The sequence below is a fragment of the Anolis carolinensis genome, chromosome 5 (assembly GCF_035594765.1).
Source record: "Anolis carolinensis isolate JA03-04 chromosome 5, rAnoCar3.1.pri, whole genome shotgun sequence".
Taxonomy (NCBI): Eukaryota; Metazoa; Chordata; class Lepidosauria; order Squamata; family Dactyloidae; genus Anolis; species Anolis carolinensis.
Window position 1 is genome coordinate 202,891,361 of NC_085845.1, and position 14,875 is coordinate 202,906,235.

At 47.1% G+C, this 14,875-nt stretch overlaps 1 protein-coding gene across 1 annotated transcript; it reads left to right on the forward strand.

The window, feature by feature from the left end:
* Nucleotides 1-1,052: 1,052 nt before the first annotated feature.
* spmip1 (sperm microtubule inner protein 1) lies at nt 1,053-12,613 on the forward strand. Its single transcript, XM_062983407.1, has 2 exons — nt 1,053-1,646; nt 12,452-12,613. Exons 1-2 carry the CDS (start codon nt 1,190-1,192, stop codon nt 12,559-12,561), a joined length of 567 nt encoding a protein of 188 aa, XP_062839477.1. The 5' UTR covers nt 1,053-1,189; the 3' UTR covers nt 12,562-12,613.
* The last annotated feature ends 2,262 nt before the right edge of the window (nt 12,614-14,875 follow it).

Sequence of the window (14,875 nt, forward strand, 5' to 3'; positions counted from 1 at the left end):
GTGTCCTAGTCTGCAGGGCAGCAGAAAACAAGCTCCCTCCCTCCTCCCTATGACTTCCCTTCCCTTATTTGTACATGGCTATCATGTCTCATCTCAGCCTTCTCTTCTGCAGGCTAAACATGCCCAGCTCTTTAAGCCGCTCCTCATAGGGCTTGTTCTCCAGACCCTTCATCATTTTAGTCGCCCTCCTCTGGACGCTTTCCAGCTTGTCAACATCTCTCTTCAACTGCGGTGCCCAAAACTGGACACAGTGTGATTCCAGGTGTGGTCTGACCAAGGCAGAATAGAATAAGGGGGAGCAGGACTTCCCTGGATCTAGACGCTATTCCCCTCTTGATGCAGGACAGAATCCCATTGGCTTTTTTAGCAGCCGCATCACATTGTAGGCTCATGTTTAACTTGTTGTCCACGAGGACTCCAAGGTCTTTTTCGCACACACTGCTGTCAAGCCAGGCATCGTCCCCCATTCTGTCTCTTTGCATTCCATTTTTTCTGCCGAAGTGAAGTCTCTTGCATTTGTCCCTGTTGAACTTCATTTTGTGAGTTTTGGCCAATCATCTCTCTAGTCTGTCAAGATCGTTTTGAATTCTGCTCCTGTCTTCTGGAGTGTTAGCTATCCCTCTCAATTTGGTGTCGTCTGCAAACTTGATGATCGTGCCTTCTAACCCTTCGTCTAAGTCGTTAATAAAGATGTTGAACAGAACCGGGCCCAGGACGGAGCCCTGCGGCACTCCACTTGTCACTTCTTTCCATGATGAAGACGACGCATTGGTGAGAATCACCCTTTGGGTTCGTTCGCTTAGCCAATTACAGATCCACCTAACCGTAGTTTTGTCTAGCCCACATTTTACTAGTTTGTTTGCCAGAAGGTCGTGGGGGACTTTGTCGAAGGCCTTACTGAAATCCAGGTACGCTACATCCACGGCATTCCCTGTATCGACCCAACTCGTAACTCTGCGGTTCATTTTCTCATAGGTCAGTGTGCTTTGTCTCCACCATTTATTGCTGGAGGAAGAGGACAGATTACTGGCTTGTGACCTCATAAGAGTCTCCTGAGGTTACTGTGATGTAATGGCTACTCAAATCTTGGTGGCCACCAGGAAGCCTCAAAGGCTTTCTATCGTTGCCGGCTTGGTCCCTTGCGGGAGAAGGCACTTCTCGGATTAGTTGAGCCGGATCCTGTCCAGCCATGGCGCGGGTCTCGAACATGGACTCGCTCCAGCAGAACTTCTGGAAGGAGGAGTACCAGAAGGAGATGATCTTGCGGTTCAAGTGGCACCAGAAGTATGGGGCCATCGTCAAGGCCAAGCAGCTGAGCCAGCGGGAGCGGCACCAGCGGGCGGCGGACAACACCCTCCGGCTGCCCTCGGTCAAGGCTCCTCCGCCCGTGAAGCCCAAGTCTCCCCCTCCGCCGCCTTCGTCCCCGGCAGAGCCGGCCAGGGAGCGCGACTTGACCGGCCTGGACACTCTGATCCTGGAGGCCGAGATGAAGCCCGTGTCTCGGGAAGTGCGGGCCCTCATCTACCAGGGCATCTCGCACGAGGACGAGGGCCGCCACCGCTACCTGAAGACTCGGCTCCTCCTCAACCCGGAGGACAAGTACACCTTCCCGGTCACCACCAGCTTCAATTATGGGTGGCAGATGGGTGAGTGGAGGGTCTCTTTCAACACCTGTGTCACGACCCAGGCTGCAGAGCACCAATAACCATACACAGAGGCCAGAATCTATCTAATGTCTTTATTGTAGGAATATATAAAGTTAATAAAAACAAGTGTAGAAAATAGTCCAGAATTAGACCTTCCAGGAAAGGTCAGAATTAGTCCAAAAAAGCAATGTCCAATAAGAAATATTAAGGTCCAAAGTTGTAATCCAATAACCGAAACACTCACTTTGCCAAGCAAAGTGAGGGGAGATGACAAGGTCCTTTAGTCCATGAAACTTGAGCGAGGCTAGGAAATAACTTGATACTTGAAACAAGGCTTGAACGTGGAACAAGGTAACTAAGAACAAGAACAAGGTCCGTGGAATAACTTGATAAATCCGTGGAACAAGGCAAGGATTAATCCTGGGAAACAAGGCAAAGTCCGTAGATAAACAAAGGCTGGGAAGCAAGGCGAAGGCTGGATAGCAAGGCAAGGCTTGAGCAGGAGCGAGGCTTGAACCGGAGCGCGCTGTCCAGACACAACTCGCTCCGTAGGCTGACGAATTGACTCCGCGAAGTTACTACGCGGGTAAAACACCTAAATAGAGTCTAGCTTCCCGCCGAAGCAGTTCTCTGGGAATCAGAACCGAAAGCTAACTCTGAGACCAGATGTGAGACTCCCCAAAGATTCTCACGAGAAGCAGTCTTAATTGGCCACATTCTTAGCTGCAATCCTCGCACTCCTGCGCGAAGCTGAAACCAAACTTCTCTGTTGTTTACAAAACTCCCGGCGCAAGAATACGGGAGAAGTAGGCTCTGGGCTTGTTTGACATACTTCTGGGAGACAACTTTCTTGCAGGTGCAAGGTTCCCAGATCTGCCTGGGAAAGATCTGGCAGAGAGGAATCCAGTTCAGACTGGGAAGGTAAAAAACCCAAGTTTTCATCTTCATCAGGAATTACAATGTCCTGAGCAGGACTACAAGGCCCATGGGTCATCACACTATCCCCCTCCTCAAGGCCCCTCCCAAACTGGGGCCCTCTCCCCGAGGCGCGAGGTCGCGGTTTGGTGGGATAGGTCTGATGAAAGCGACGGGTTAGATCAGGAGCATGGACTGTGGAGGCGTCTTCCCAGGAGCGTTCCTCAGGGCCAAAACCCACCCAGTCAATGAGATATTGTAGGCGGCGGCGGTGAAAGCGAGAATCCAAAATGTCCTCAACCTCGAACTCCTCCTCCCCATTCATCAAAACAGGAGGGGGGGCCGGTTGGTCTGTATCAGGACGCACACCATCCGCCGGAAGGAGCAGGGAACGGTGAAACACTGGGTGAATGCGCATTGAACGCGGAAGTTGGAGTTTGAAAGTCACGGGGTTTAATTGCGCCACCACTGGATAGGGGCCAATGAAACGGGCATCTAACTTCCGGCAAGGGCGGTGGGAGGGCAGAAAGCGAGTGGACAGGAAAACCCGATCTCCTACCTTGATTTCGGGGCCCGGCTGGCGATGTTTGTCAGCGTGGCGTTTATAGTCCTCCTTGGCTTGGTCCAGTTGCTGGAGCAAAAGTTGTTGCACCGCTGTGAGTTCCTGCAGCCAATCCTCTGCTGCGGGAACCTCTGAAGTTTCAATGACAGGGGGAAAGAAACGTGGATGGAAGCCGTAGTTAGCAAAGAACGGCGTTTCTTTTGTAGAAGCTTGAACTCCATTGTTGTAGGCAAACTCAGACAATGGTAACAGAGAAGCCCAATTGTCCTGTTGATAGTTTACATAACAGCGAAGATACTGCTCCAAAGTGGCATTGGTGCGCTCCGTTTGCCCATCTGTTTGGGGATGATGAGCTGAAGATAAGCGAGAGTCTATGCCCAATAGTTTTTGTAGTGCTTTCCAAAAACGAGAGGTGAATTGAGATCCACGGTCTGTGACTAAACTCTTGGGCAATCCATGTAGTCTGAAGACATGTTGAAGAAATAGATCCGCAGTTTCCTTGGCCGTGGGGAGGCCTTCGCAGGGAATGAAATGGGCTAACTTGGTGAATAGGTCCACCACCACTAAGATCGTGGTGAATCCACAGGAAGGTGGTAGGTCAGTGATGAAATCCGCGGAAATTATTTCCCATGGGCGAGATGGGGTAGGAAGGGGGTGTAAAAGCCCTGAGGGCTTCTCCCTTCGTATCTTGGAGCGCTGGCATACTGGGCAGGTGTTGACATATTTTTCCACATCCTTGCGGATCTTGGGCCACCAAAAATCCCTTAGGATCAAATGCATAGTTTTAAATAGTCCGAAGTGTCCTGCTGGTTTGCAGTCATGACACAGACGAAGCGCTTTTTCCCTGCCCGGTCCGGGTGGGATATAGACATGATTTCTATAGCAGAGCAGCCCATCTTTAAGCGAAAAGGGGAAATGCAGACCTTGGCGAAGTTGGTCCTGCGCCCAGGCATCTGCTTGCTGACTAGCCCTGATTTCTTGAGCACAGATGGGTCCTGGAGTAGGGGAAGTTGAACCAATGGGAATGGATTTGGTGTTCCCCACCGTGAGCGTGGCAAAGTTCTCAGGTTGTAGCAGTTGGGATTCAAAGGTCTCCTTGCGTCCTGCAGCGTATTCCGGTTTACGTGACAGGGCGTCTGCTTGCTTGGTTTGGGCTGGGGTCACATAATGGATCTGGAAGTTGAAACGTTCAAAGAATAAAGCCCAACGTTGCTGCCTCTGATTTAGTTTGCGGGCAGTTCTTAGATGTTCTAGATTACGATGATCAGTGTGGACTTCAATGGGAAATTTGGCCCCTTCTAGCCAATGTCTCCAAGTTTCAAAGGCTGCCTTTATGGCCAGTAGTTCTTTTTCCCAAATGGTGTAATTCCTCTCTGGTGTGGTTAGTTGACGAGAATAAAAGGCACAGGGGTGGAGGTGATCTCCCACCGGTTGTAAGAGTACAGCCCCAATTGCCACATCAGAGGCGTCCGCTTGCACCACAAAAGGGGTTCCAGGATTTGGGTGCTGTAGAATTGGCTGGGAGGTGAATAGTTTCTTTAGTTGCTGGAACCCTTTCTCTGCTTGATCAGTCCAGCGGAAAGGCTGCTTTCCACGGATGCAGCTAGTGATGGGGTCGGACCAGCGGGCAAAATCTGGAATGAACTTGCGGTAGTAGTTCGCGAACCCCAAGAAACGCTGCACCTCTTTCTTGTTAGTTGGCGCCCGCCATTCCAATACTGCTGAAACTTTGGCTGGATCCATGGAAAGCCCTAGAGGCGAGATGCGGTAACCAAGGAAATCTACCTCTTGTAGATCAAAAGCGCATTTTTCCAGCTTGGCATAAAGTCCATGATCCCGCAATCGTTGTAACACCATTTTGACGTGGTTCTCATGTTCTGATTGTGATCTGGAAAACACCAAAAAATCGTCCAGGTAGATTATCAAGAACCTGTCTAGATAGTCCTGAAAAATGTCATTGACAAAATGCTGGAACGTTGCGGGGGCTCCGCATAAACCGAAATTCATAACTCGGGACTCAAATAATCCGAATTTGGTCTGGAAGGCGGTCTTCCACTCGTCCCCTTCCCTGATGCGAACTAAGTTGTAAGCCCCCCGAAGATCCAGCTTGGTGTAAACCTTGGCTCCTCGAAGCCGATCCAGTAGATCCGAGATTAAGGGCAGGGGATAGCTGTTCCGCTTGGTGATATTGTTCAATGCTCTGTAGTCCACCACCAAGCGTAGTTCCCCTGACTTCTTCTTCACAAACATCACTGGGGAGGCGGCTGGGGATTGAGAGGGTCTGATGAATCCCTTGCGAAGGTTTGTCTCTAGGAATTCCCTGAGAGCTTCTTGCTCTGGTTCAGTCAGGGAGTAGAGATGCCCTCGCGGGATCGGGGCCCCCTCCACCAAGTCAATGGCACAGTCATAAGGTCTATGTGGGGGTAATTTTTCGGCTTCCTTCTCATTGAATACATCCCAATACTCAGAGTACTTCTTTGGCAAGGTGATGATGGGCTCGGTGTCTGTGGCATGGCATACCTTGGCTACGAGGCAATGGTTTTGGCAGTACGGTGAAGCAAACTGCAGTTCTCTGTTGGACCAGGAGATGTTAGGGTCGTGGAGAGTCAGCCATGGAATTCCCAAAATCACAGGGAAATGGGGGACCTCGGTAACAAAGAAGGAAATCTCTTCCATATGTTCCCTTATCCACATCCTGGTGGGTTCCGACCACTGACTTACGGGGCCCGTCTTGAGGGGACGGCCGTCTATGGCTTGCACCACACGGGCATTCTTGAAATCATGATATTGTAATCCCAGAGAGTCGGCATACTCTCTATCGATGAAATTGTTGGTAGCTCCAGAGTCTATCATGGCGTGGATCATGACGGGTCCCCTTTTTGCTGACCATAATGTGACCACGAGAAGGAACAGGACCCCGGTTGGCGGCTCTTGGATGGATTTTTTGACCGGGTTGGCGAGCCTCTCTACACCCGGTCGTTGGCTTCCCCCGCCGGCTGTGTGCCAGTCGGCTCAGACGCCTTCGTCTCCGTGGAGGACGCCGCCGCAAGACGGGCGGCAGGCTTCCCTTTGGCTGGGCACTCTCTGGCGAAGTGGCCCCCGTTCCCGCAGTACCAGCAGAGGTTTAAGCGTTGACGACGGGCCTTCTCGGCGGCATCTAGTCTGGGACGCACATTGCCCAACTGCATCGGCACCTCCTCGCCTCCTCTGGGGTATGGGGTTGGCGGTGGGGGTCTCCACACCGGACGTGGCTGAACGCTGGCGGGAGCGGGGGGTTTTGCCCCGGCTCTACTGCCCTGGCCTCGAACCCACTGTTTCCTGTTGGCAATCATGACTTCAGCCCGTAAACATTGATCAATGAGTGCCTCGAGGGTCTGGGGAGGATCCACCTTGGAGATTTCTTCCAGCATTTCAATGTTGAGACCCTCCCGGAATTGTCCCCTGAGGGCTACATCGTTCCAGCCGGTGTTGTGGGCCAGCACTCGGAACTCGGCTATATACTGAGACATAGGTCTGTCTCCTTGGAAAAGGCGACGGAGTTTGTGACCGGCTGCCTCCAAATTGTCCTCGATTCCCCAAGTCTCCTTGAGGTGGTCCAAGAAGTGTTGCGCTGATCTTAGGTGTGGAGAGGCTTGGTCGAACAGTGCCGTCGCCCAGCTGGCCGCTGGCCCGTCTAGAAGACTGTAAACCCATGCCACTTTGATGTCTTCTTGGGGAAACTCGGCAGCACGGGCCTCCAGATAAGCTTGACATTGGCGACGGAAGACATGAACCTTAGAAGCTTCTCCAGTAAACTTGGTTGGCAACGCCATGGCCGGAAGACGAACTCCGCGTTCCTTCAAACCCCTTATTTCTCCATCCTGTGCATTGAGCTTATCACGGATTCGGTCCACCTCTTCCTTGTCGATGGTGTAGGTAATCGGCTGGCCGCTCGGCCCAGGTACGGTTCCGGTAGACATTCTGGCCGAGGTTAATTGGTGCTTAGGGTGGCGGAGTCAAACTGTCACGACCCAGGCTGCAGAGCACCAATAACCATACACAGAGGCCAGAATCTATCTAATGTCTTTATTGTAGGAATATATAAAGTTAATAAAAACAAGTGTAGAAAATAGTCCAGAATTAGACCTTCCAGGAAAGGTCAGAATTAGTCCAAAAAAGCAATGTCCAATAAGAAATATTAAGGTCCAAAGTTGTAATCCAATAACCGAAACACTCACTTTGCCAAGCAAAGTGAGGGGAGATGACAAGGTCCTTTAGTCCATGAAACTTGAGCGAGGCTAGGAAATAACTTGATACTTGAAACAAGGCTTGAACGTGGAACAAGGTAACTAAGAACAAGAACAAGGTCCGTGGAATAACTTGATAAATCCGTGGAACAAGGCAAGGATTAATCCTGGGAAACAAGGCAAAGTCCGTAGATAAACAAAGGCTGGGAAGCAAGGCGAAGGCTGGATAGCAAGGCAAGGCTTGAGCAGGAGCGAGGCTTGAACCGGAGCGCGCTGTCCAGACACAACTCGCTCCGTAGGCTGACGAATTGACTCCGCGAAGTTACTACGCGGGTAAAACACCTAAATAGAGTCTAGCTTCCCGCCGAAGCAGTTCTCTGGGAATCAGAACCGAAAGCTAACTCTGAGACCAGATGTGAGACTCCCCAAAGATTCTCACGAGAAGCAGTCTTAATTGGCCACATTCTTAGCTGCAATCCTCGCACTCCTGCGCGAAGCTGAAACCAAACTTCTCTGTTGTTTACAAAACTCCCGGCGCAAGAATACGGGAGAAGTAGGCTCTGGGCTTGTTTGACATACTTCTGGGAGACAACTTTCTTGCAGGTGCAAGGTTCCCAGATCTGCCTGGGAAAGATCTGGCAGAGAGGAATCCAGTTCAGACTGGGAAGGTAAAAAACCCAAGTTTTCATCTTCATCAGGAATTACAATGTCCTGAGCAGGACTACAAGGCCCATGGGTCATCACAACCTGGGAAGGGAGTCCCGTATCAAGGGCCAATGTACGAGCAACAGCTTTCGATTCACATTCACACTCCAAAGCAGAAGTGACAGTGAAGGAAAGCTAGCACTCGCAGACTTGCAAAATAATGAAAAACTACACTGGCCAACACACACCTTGGTGACTCAAATGCTAGCCCAGTTTCTGGATATACAGGGTGTTTGAAAACGCCCTAGTTTTAATGTAATTTACATTAAAACTAGTGAGTCCTTTTTCAAACGCCCTTTATTTGATTCGGGTACTGTTCCATTATCTGGGCGGAGGCCACAAGAGGGTGCTAGAGAGAAGGATAGTCCATTTTACGGGGTGGAGGGTGGGTTGAAGGAGTTAAACCATTTTCCTGTAATAATAATAATAATAATAATAATAATAATAATAATAATAATAATAACAGTCCTAGACACTTGGGAAGTGTTCGACTTGTGGTGGTTTTGTGAAACGAAATCCAGCATATCTATCTTGTTTGCTGTGTCATACAACGTCGTTGTGTCAATAATAATAATAATAATAATAATAGCACAGCAGACAAAACATCAGTACAAGAAAACCGCACTACAAACTAGAGCTGACAGCTGGCACAACAAAACATTGCATGGAAAGTTCCTTGACAAAATTGAAGGAAAAGCTGATAAGGAGAAGACCTGGCTGTGGCTCACGAATGGGACCCTGAAGAAGGAGACAGAAGGCCTGATCCTTGCAGTCCAGGAGCAAGACATCAGGACAAAGGCCATTAATAATAATAATAATAATAATAATAATAATAATAATAATAATAATAGAAGACCTGGCTCTGGCTCACGAATGAGACCCTGAAGAAGGAGACAGAAGGCCTGATCCTTGCAGCCCAGGAGCAAGACATCAGAACAAAGGCAATTAATAATAATAATAATAATAATAATAATAATAATAATAATAATAATAATAATAGAAGACCTGGCTCTGGCTCACGAATGGGACCCTGAAGAAGGAGACAGAAGGCCTGATCCTTGCAGCCCAGGAGCAAGACATCAGAACAAAGGCAATTAATAATAATAATAATAATAATAATAATAATAATAATAATAGAAGACCTGGCTCTGGCTCACGAATGGGACCCTGAAGAAGGAGACAGAAGGCCTGATCCTTGCAGACCAGGAGCAAGACATCAGAACAAAGGCAATTAATAATAATAATAATAATAATAATAATAATAATAATAATAATAATAGAAGACCTGGCTCTGGCTCACGAATGGGACCCTGAAGAAGGAGACAGAGGGCCTGATCCTTGCAGCCCAGGAGCAAGACATCAGGACAAAGGCCATTCAGGCCAAGATCGAAAAATCAGCTGATGACCCAAAATGAAGACTGTGCAAGGAAACCGACGAAACCATGGATCATCTCCTCAGCTGCTGTAAGAAAATTGCATAGACAGCCTACAAACAGAGGCACAACTATGTGGCCCAAATGATTCATTGGAACTTATGCCTCAAGTACCACTTCCCAGCAGAAAAGAACTGGTGGGATCACAAACCTGCAAAAGTATTGGAATATGAGCATGCAAAGATACTGTGGGACTTCCGAATCCAGACTGACAAAGTTCTGGAACACAACACACCAGACATCACAGTTGTGGGAAAAAAAAGGTTCGGATCATTGATGTCGCCATCCCAGGTGACAATCGCATTGACAAAAAACAACAGGAAAAACTCAGCCGTTATCAGGACCTCAAGATTGAACTGCAAAGACTCTGGCAGAAACCAGTGCAGGTGATCGGCACATTGGGTGCCATGCCAAAAGATCTCAGCTGGCATTTGGAAACAAAAGACATTGACAAAATTACGATCTGCTAACTGCAAAAGGCCACCCTGCTGGGATCTGCACGCATCATCCGAAAATACATCACACAGTCCTAGACACTTGGGAAGTGTTTGACTTGTGATTTTGTGATACGAAATCCAGCATGTCTATCTTGTTTGCTGTGTCATAATAATAATAATAATAATAATAATAATAATAATAATAATAATAATAATAATAATAATGGGAAGAGGGAATAACCAGCGAAAACGGAGGAAATGGTTTTCCTCCTTCAACTCTCCCTTCCCCTAAAATGAACTGTCCTTCTCTCTCTAGCACCCTCTTGTGGCCTCCGCCCGGATAACCAAACAGTATCTTGATTCGAAAAATGGCACCAGTTTCCCCCCATCAACTCCAGTTTTTAAGACACAGTACATCTACCAGTAGCCATCTATTCACCCATAGAAAACCAGGATAAAAATATCTAAGAAACTAGAGCTGATGTGGTCTATCCAATGCAATTTTCTGAATCGGGGCCCGAAGGGACTTGGGGCGGCTTACATGGGGCCTTGCCCGATAAAACAATCAAATATCAAAACACAGCAATAAAACAGTTATCCAATAAAAACATCAATTACAGTAAAAACAATTGTTAAAATCAACATAAAACATACAATATTAACACTGGAGACTAATTCATAGATAATCTGTATTTAATAGGCAGTGTGGAAGAGGCCTAAGTGAGGCCTAACTCTGCCTGTCCCCTGAGCTGAGTGGGTTGCTAGGAGAGCAAGTGGGCGGAGCTTAGCCTTCTAACTGGCAGCAATTGGATAAAAACAATTATTCCTCTCCCTCTAATTAGGACTTTATTTTTCTTTTTGTTGTATGAACCCAGGAATAGGCGTAAAAAGTACGACATCAAGATTTTCTTTTTGTTGGGCTGTGTGATAGGAGTGAGTTAATAAATTATCATAGAATTGTAGAGTTGGAAGAGACTATAAAGACCATCCCTTTCTTCCATGCAAGAATTTGTTGAACGGCTCTAATTGTGAAGATCTTCTTCCTAAAGTTTAGGTGGAACCTCTATTTCTGCCATTTGAATCTATTGCTCCATTGTTTTCCAGACTCTGGAGAAGCAGAAAATAAGCCGTCTCCACCCTTAACGTGATCTCCTTTCAAATATTTCACCAGCCTTCTCTTCTCCAAGCTAAACATCTCCAGCTCTTTACGCTGCTCTTCTGAGGGATCCAAGGTTTCCAGACCTTGAAATAGGCTCAATGACCATCTGTCAGGAAGGCTTGGATTGGGTGTTCACGGATGGCAGCCGGCTGGATTGGAAGTTATTTTGGGGTCTCTTCCAACACTATCTATATATATAAAAGGGTAATGAAATTTCGGCCTAGGACAAAACAACAAAACTACACACCCCAGAAACACTAAACTTGGCAGCACAACCCCTCATCCATGCCTCTACGTTCATACAACAAAAAGAAAAGAAAAACAAAGTCCTAATTAGAGGGAGAGGAATAATTGTTTTTATCCAATTGCTGCCAGTTAGAAGGCTAAGCTCCGCCCACTTGCTCTCCTAGCAACCCACTCAGCCCAGGCAGAGTTAGGCCTCACTTAGGCCTCTTCCACACTACCTATAAAATACAGATTATCTGATTTTAACTGGATTATATGGCAGTGTAGACTCAAGGCCCTTCCACACAGCTATATAACCCATTTATAATCTTATATTATCTGCTTTGCACTGGATTATCTTGACTCCACACTGCCATATAATTCACTTCAGTGTGCACTTTATCCAGCTGTGTAGAAGGGGCCTCATATAATCCAGTTCTAAGCAGATAATATAAGATTATAAATATACAGTAGAGTCTCACTCATCCAACATAAACAGGCCGGCAGAACGTTGGATAAGTGAATATGTTGGATAATAAGAAGGGATTCAGGAAAAGCCGATTAAACATCGAATTAGGTGATCATTATACAAATTAAGCACCAAAACATCATATTATACAACAAATTTGACAGAAAAAGTAGTTCCATGCGCAGTAATGCTATGTAGTAATTACTGTATTTACAAATTTACCATCAAAATATCACAATGAATTTAAAACACTGACTACAAAAACACTGACTACTAAAAGGCAGACTGCGTTGGATAATCCAGAACATTGGATAAGCGAATGTTGGATAAGTGAGATTCTACTTTAATATGAAATAATTACTTGGATCGAATAATGCAGAACAATATCATCTCTAAAACAAGGACAGTAAATAAAGACCAACAGTCTGAAAGCAGGGAAATTGGAAATTCCACAAAGGAAACAATTAAAATATTCCCATCCAAACCCAAGTAACGAAGGTGGAGGCATTACTTTTCATTCAACTCTCGTATGTTCATGTGGACACTGCAGCCGACACACTTAATGTTTCACGAGACAGTTTGGAAAGTTCTGCCTTGAGGCATATAAGGATGGTTCACTAGATCATAGGACGCTTTGGTGACATGTGAATGCCCATGTTTTGGTTTCCTTGCAGGGAAGCTGGCCACTCTCCACGTGACGCCCACGCCCAAGTGCCGCATCGAAACCTTCTACCGCAAGAACGGGGCCTTCTCTTTGCTGCATCCACGGGACGTGGCTCTCTGAGCCTCACCGCCCCGATGTTCCCCCTGTCCGCAAACAAGAAACCACAATGTGTGCTATGGCTTCAGTGTTTTATTGGTGGATGCTTGGTCGGTGAACAGGTCATAATTTTCGAATTTAGCTTGTGCAAAACCTTGTTGCGGGATAGGTTCATGAAGTGACGTATAGTTTTCCAATCACGACATCCCCACAACTGGACAAACAAGGGCCACAGAGGCAAGCAAAACATAGCCGGCTGTCAGGACCCAGGCTACTAGGCTTGCTCAAATAATTCGATTTTCCCGTTACCCGTTATTAATTCGTTATTTTCGTTTGTTTTGAAGCAATATAGAACCTTGGTTGTCCACACGTCTGGATATCGCGGTTTCGAATCGCGAGAGGCCGTTTTTTCTTATTTCTTCGTTTTTTTCGTTAAGAAAAAAAAGCTTTTGCAAATCACCCAAACTCCTTTCCTTTTGCCCCTCAGCCAATGGGAGGCTCAGCCAATGGAAGGGGGCGAGGGGGAAGGAGGCCGAGGAGGAGGAGGAAGACGGAGGGGGGAAATGGCCGCCGCCGCCGCCTCGCCTCAGCTCAGGCCTGGAGAGACCGAGAGGGGCCCGGCGGTGAGGAGGAAGAGGCCCGGGATGCGAGGGGGTGTGGGCCAGGCCCGTCCTCGGCTGCTCCCAGATTCGCACCCTCCCTCCCCCCAATACAGGTCTCCAGTCCATACCACGCTACATGAACTTGAATGGATACTGTGGTTGTGTTGTCGAAAGCTTTCATGGCCGGGATCACACTGTTGTGGTATGTATTCCGGGCTCTATGGCCATGTGCCAGAAGCATTCTCTCCTGACGTTTCACCCACATCTGTGGCAGACATAGAGGTTTTGACGTCTGTGCGAAGCTAGGCAAGTGGGGTTTATATATCTGTGGAAGGTCCAGGGTGGGAGAAAGAACTCTTGTCTGTGGGAGGCAAGTGTGAATGTTGCAATTGGTCACCTTGATTAGCATTGAATAGCCTTGCAGCTTCAAAGCCTGGCTGCTTCCTACCTGGGGGAATCCTTTGTTGGGAGGTATTAGCTGGCCCTGATTGTTTCCTGTCTGGAATTCCCATTTTCTGGGTGTTTCTGGGAAGGTAATGGCACTCCATGTAGTCATGCCGGCCACATGACCTTGGAGGTGTCTATGGACAACACTGGCTCTTGGGCTTAGAAATGGAGATGAGCACCAACCCCCAGAGTCAGACATGACTGAACTTAATGTCAAGGGATACCTTTACCTTTACCTATACACACACACACACACACACACACACACACACACACACAAGCAGGGACTATACACAGTATATATCACACACACACCAATTTAACAAAGTTTCAGCCACAAAAACAAAGTTTCTGAAGTAGAACAATGACTTTCACAGTAAAGACAACCCAATTTAACAGGAAATAAGACTTTCAAACCAGGAACAGATTTCTGCAATTATTAAAAAATGGTTTATTATAAAAGCTATGAAAATTTGCCAAAAATCAGAGGATAAGGGAAACGTTCCACATTTTGGTGAGCTATCAGTGTTAAATGTGTTCTACCACTGTACCAAGTTTGTAGAAGATCACTCAAAAAATGAGGGCGGGAGAGCCCCCTAAGTCCCCCCCCTCGGGCTGTTTTTGGGCCACCGCGCATGCGCGTCCGCCATTAACGAATTAATTTAGAAAATAACGAATTTTCGTTAATTTTGAAAAATTTTGGGGGCCAAATTCGTTATTAGCAACAAAAACGAAAAACTGCCCCCTCTAGTTTTGAAACGAGTTTAGAATCAAATTTTTCATGGATCGATCAAGCCTACAGGCTACAGAACACCAATAACCATGCACAGAGGCCGGATTCTATCTAATATCTTTATTATAGGAATATATAAAGTCAATAAAAACAAGTGAAGAATATAGTTCAGAAGTAGACCTTTCAGGAAAGGTCAAATATAGTCCAGGAAAATAATGTCCAATATGTGATATTAAAGTCCAAAGTTATAATCCAATAACCGAAACACACACTTTGCCAAGCAATAGTGTGGGGAGATGACAAGGTCTTTTAGTCCATTGAAGCTTGACAACAAGGCTGGAAAACAAACTAGATACTTGGCTAAACAAGACTTGATATGAGGCAAACAAGAAGCAAGAACAAGGTCCGTGGCGAGGTCTAGGGAACAAGGCAGGCTTGGAACTTGGTCCCGGAAACAAGGAACTGGAGTTGCGTAGTCCACACACGATCTCACTCCTCAAGCTGACGAGTTGACTCTGCAAGGTTTCCTTCGCGGCAAAACACCTAAATAGGGTCT

Excerpts from the sequence above, each read along its gene's own strand:
- spmip1 (XM_062983407.1), top strand. The coding sequence starts at position 1,190 with ATGGCGCGGGTCTCGAACATGGACTCGCTCCAGCAGAACTTCTGGAAG. Across the intron at positions 1,647-12,451 it reads CAATTATGGGTGGCAGATGG|GGAAGCTGGCCACTCTCCAC; the intron begins GTGAGTGGAGGG and ends GTTTCCTTGCAG.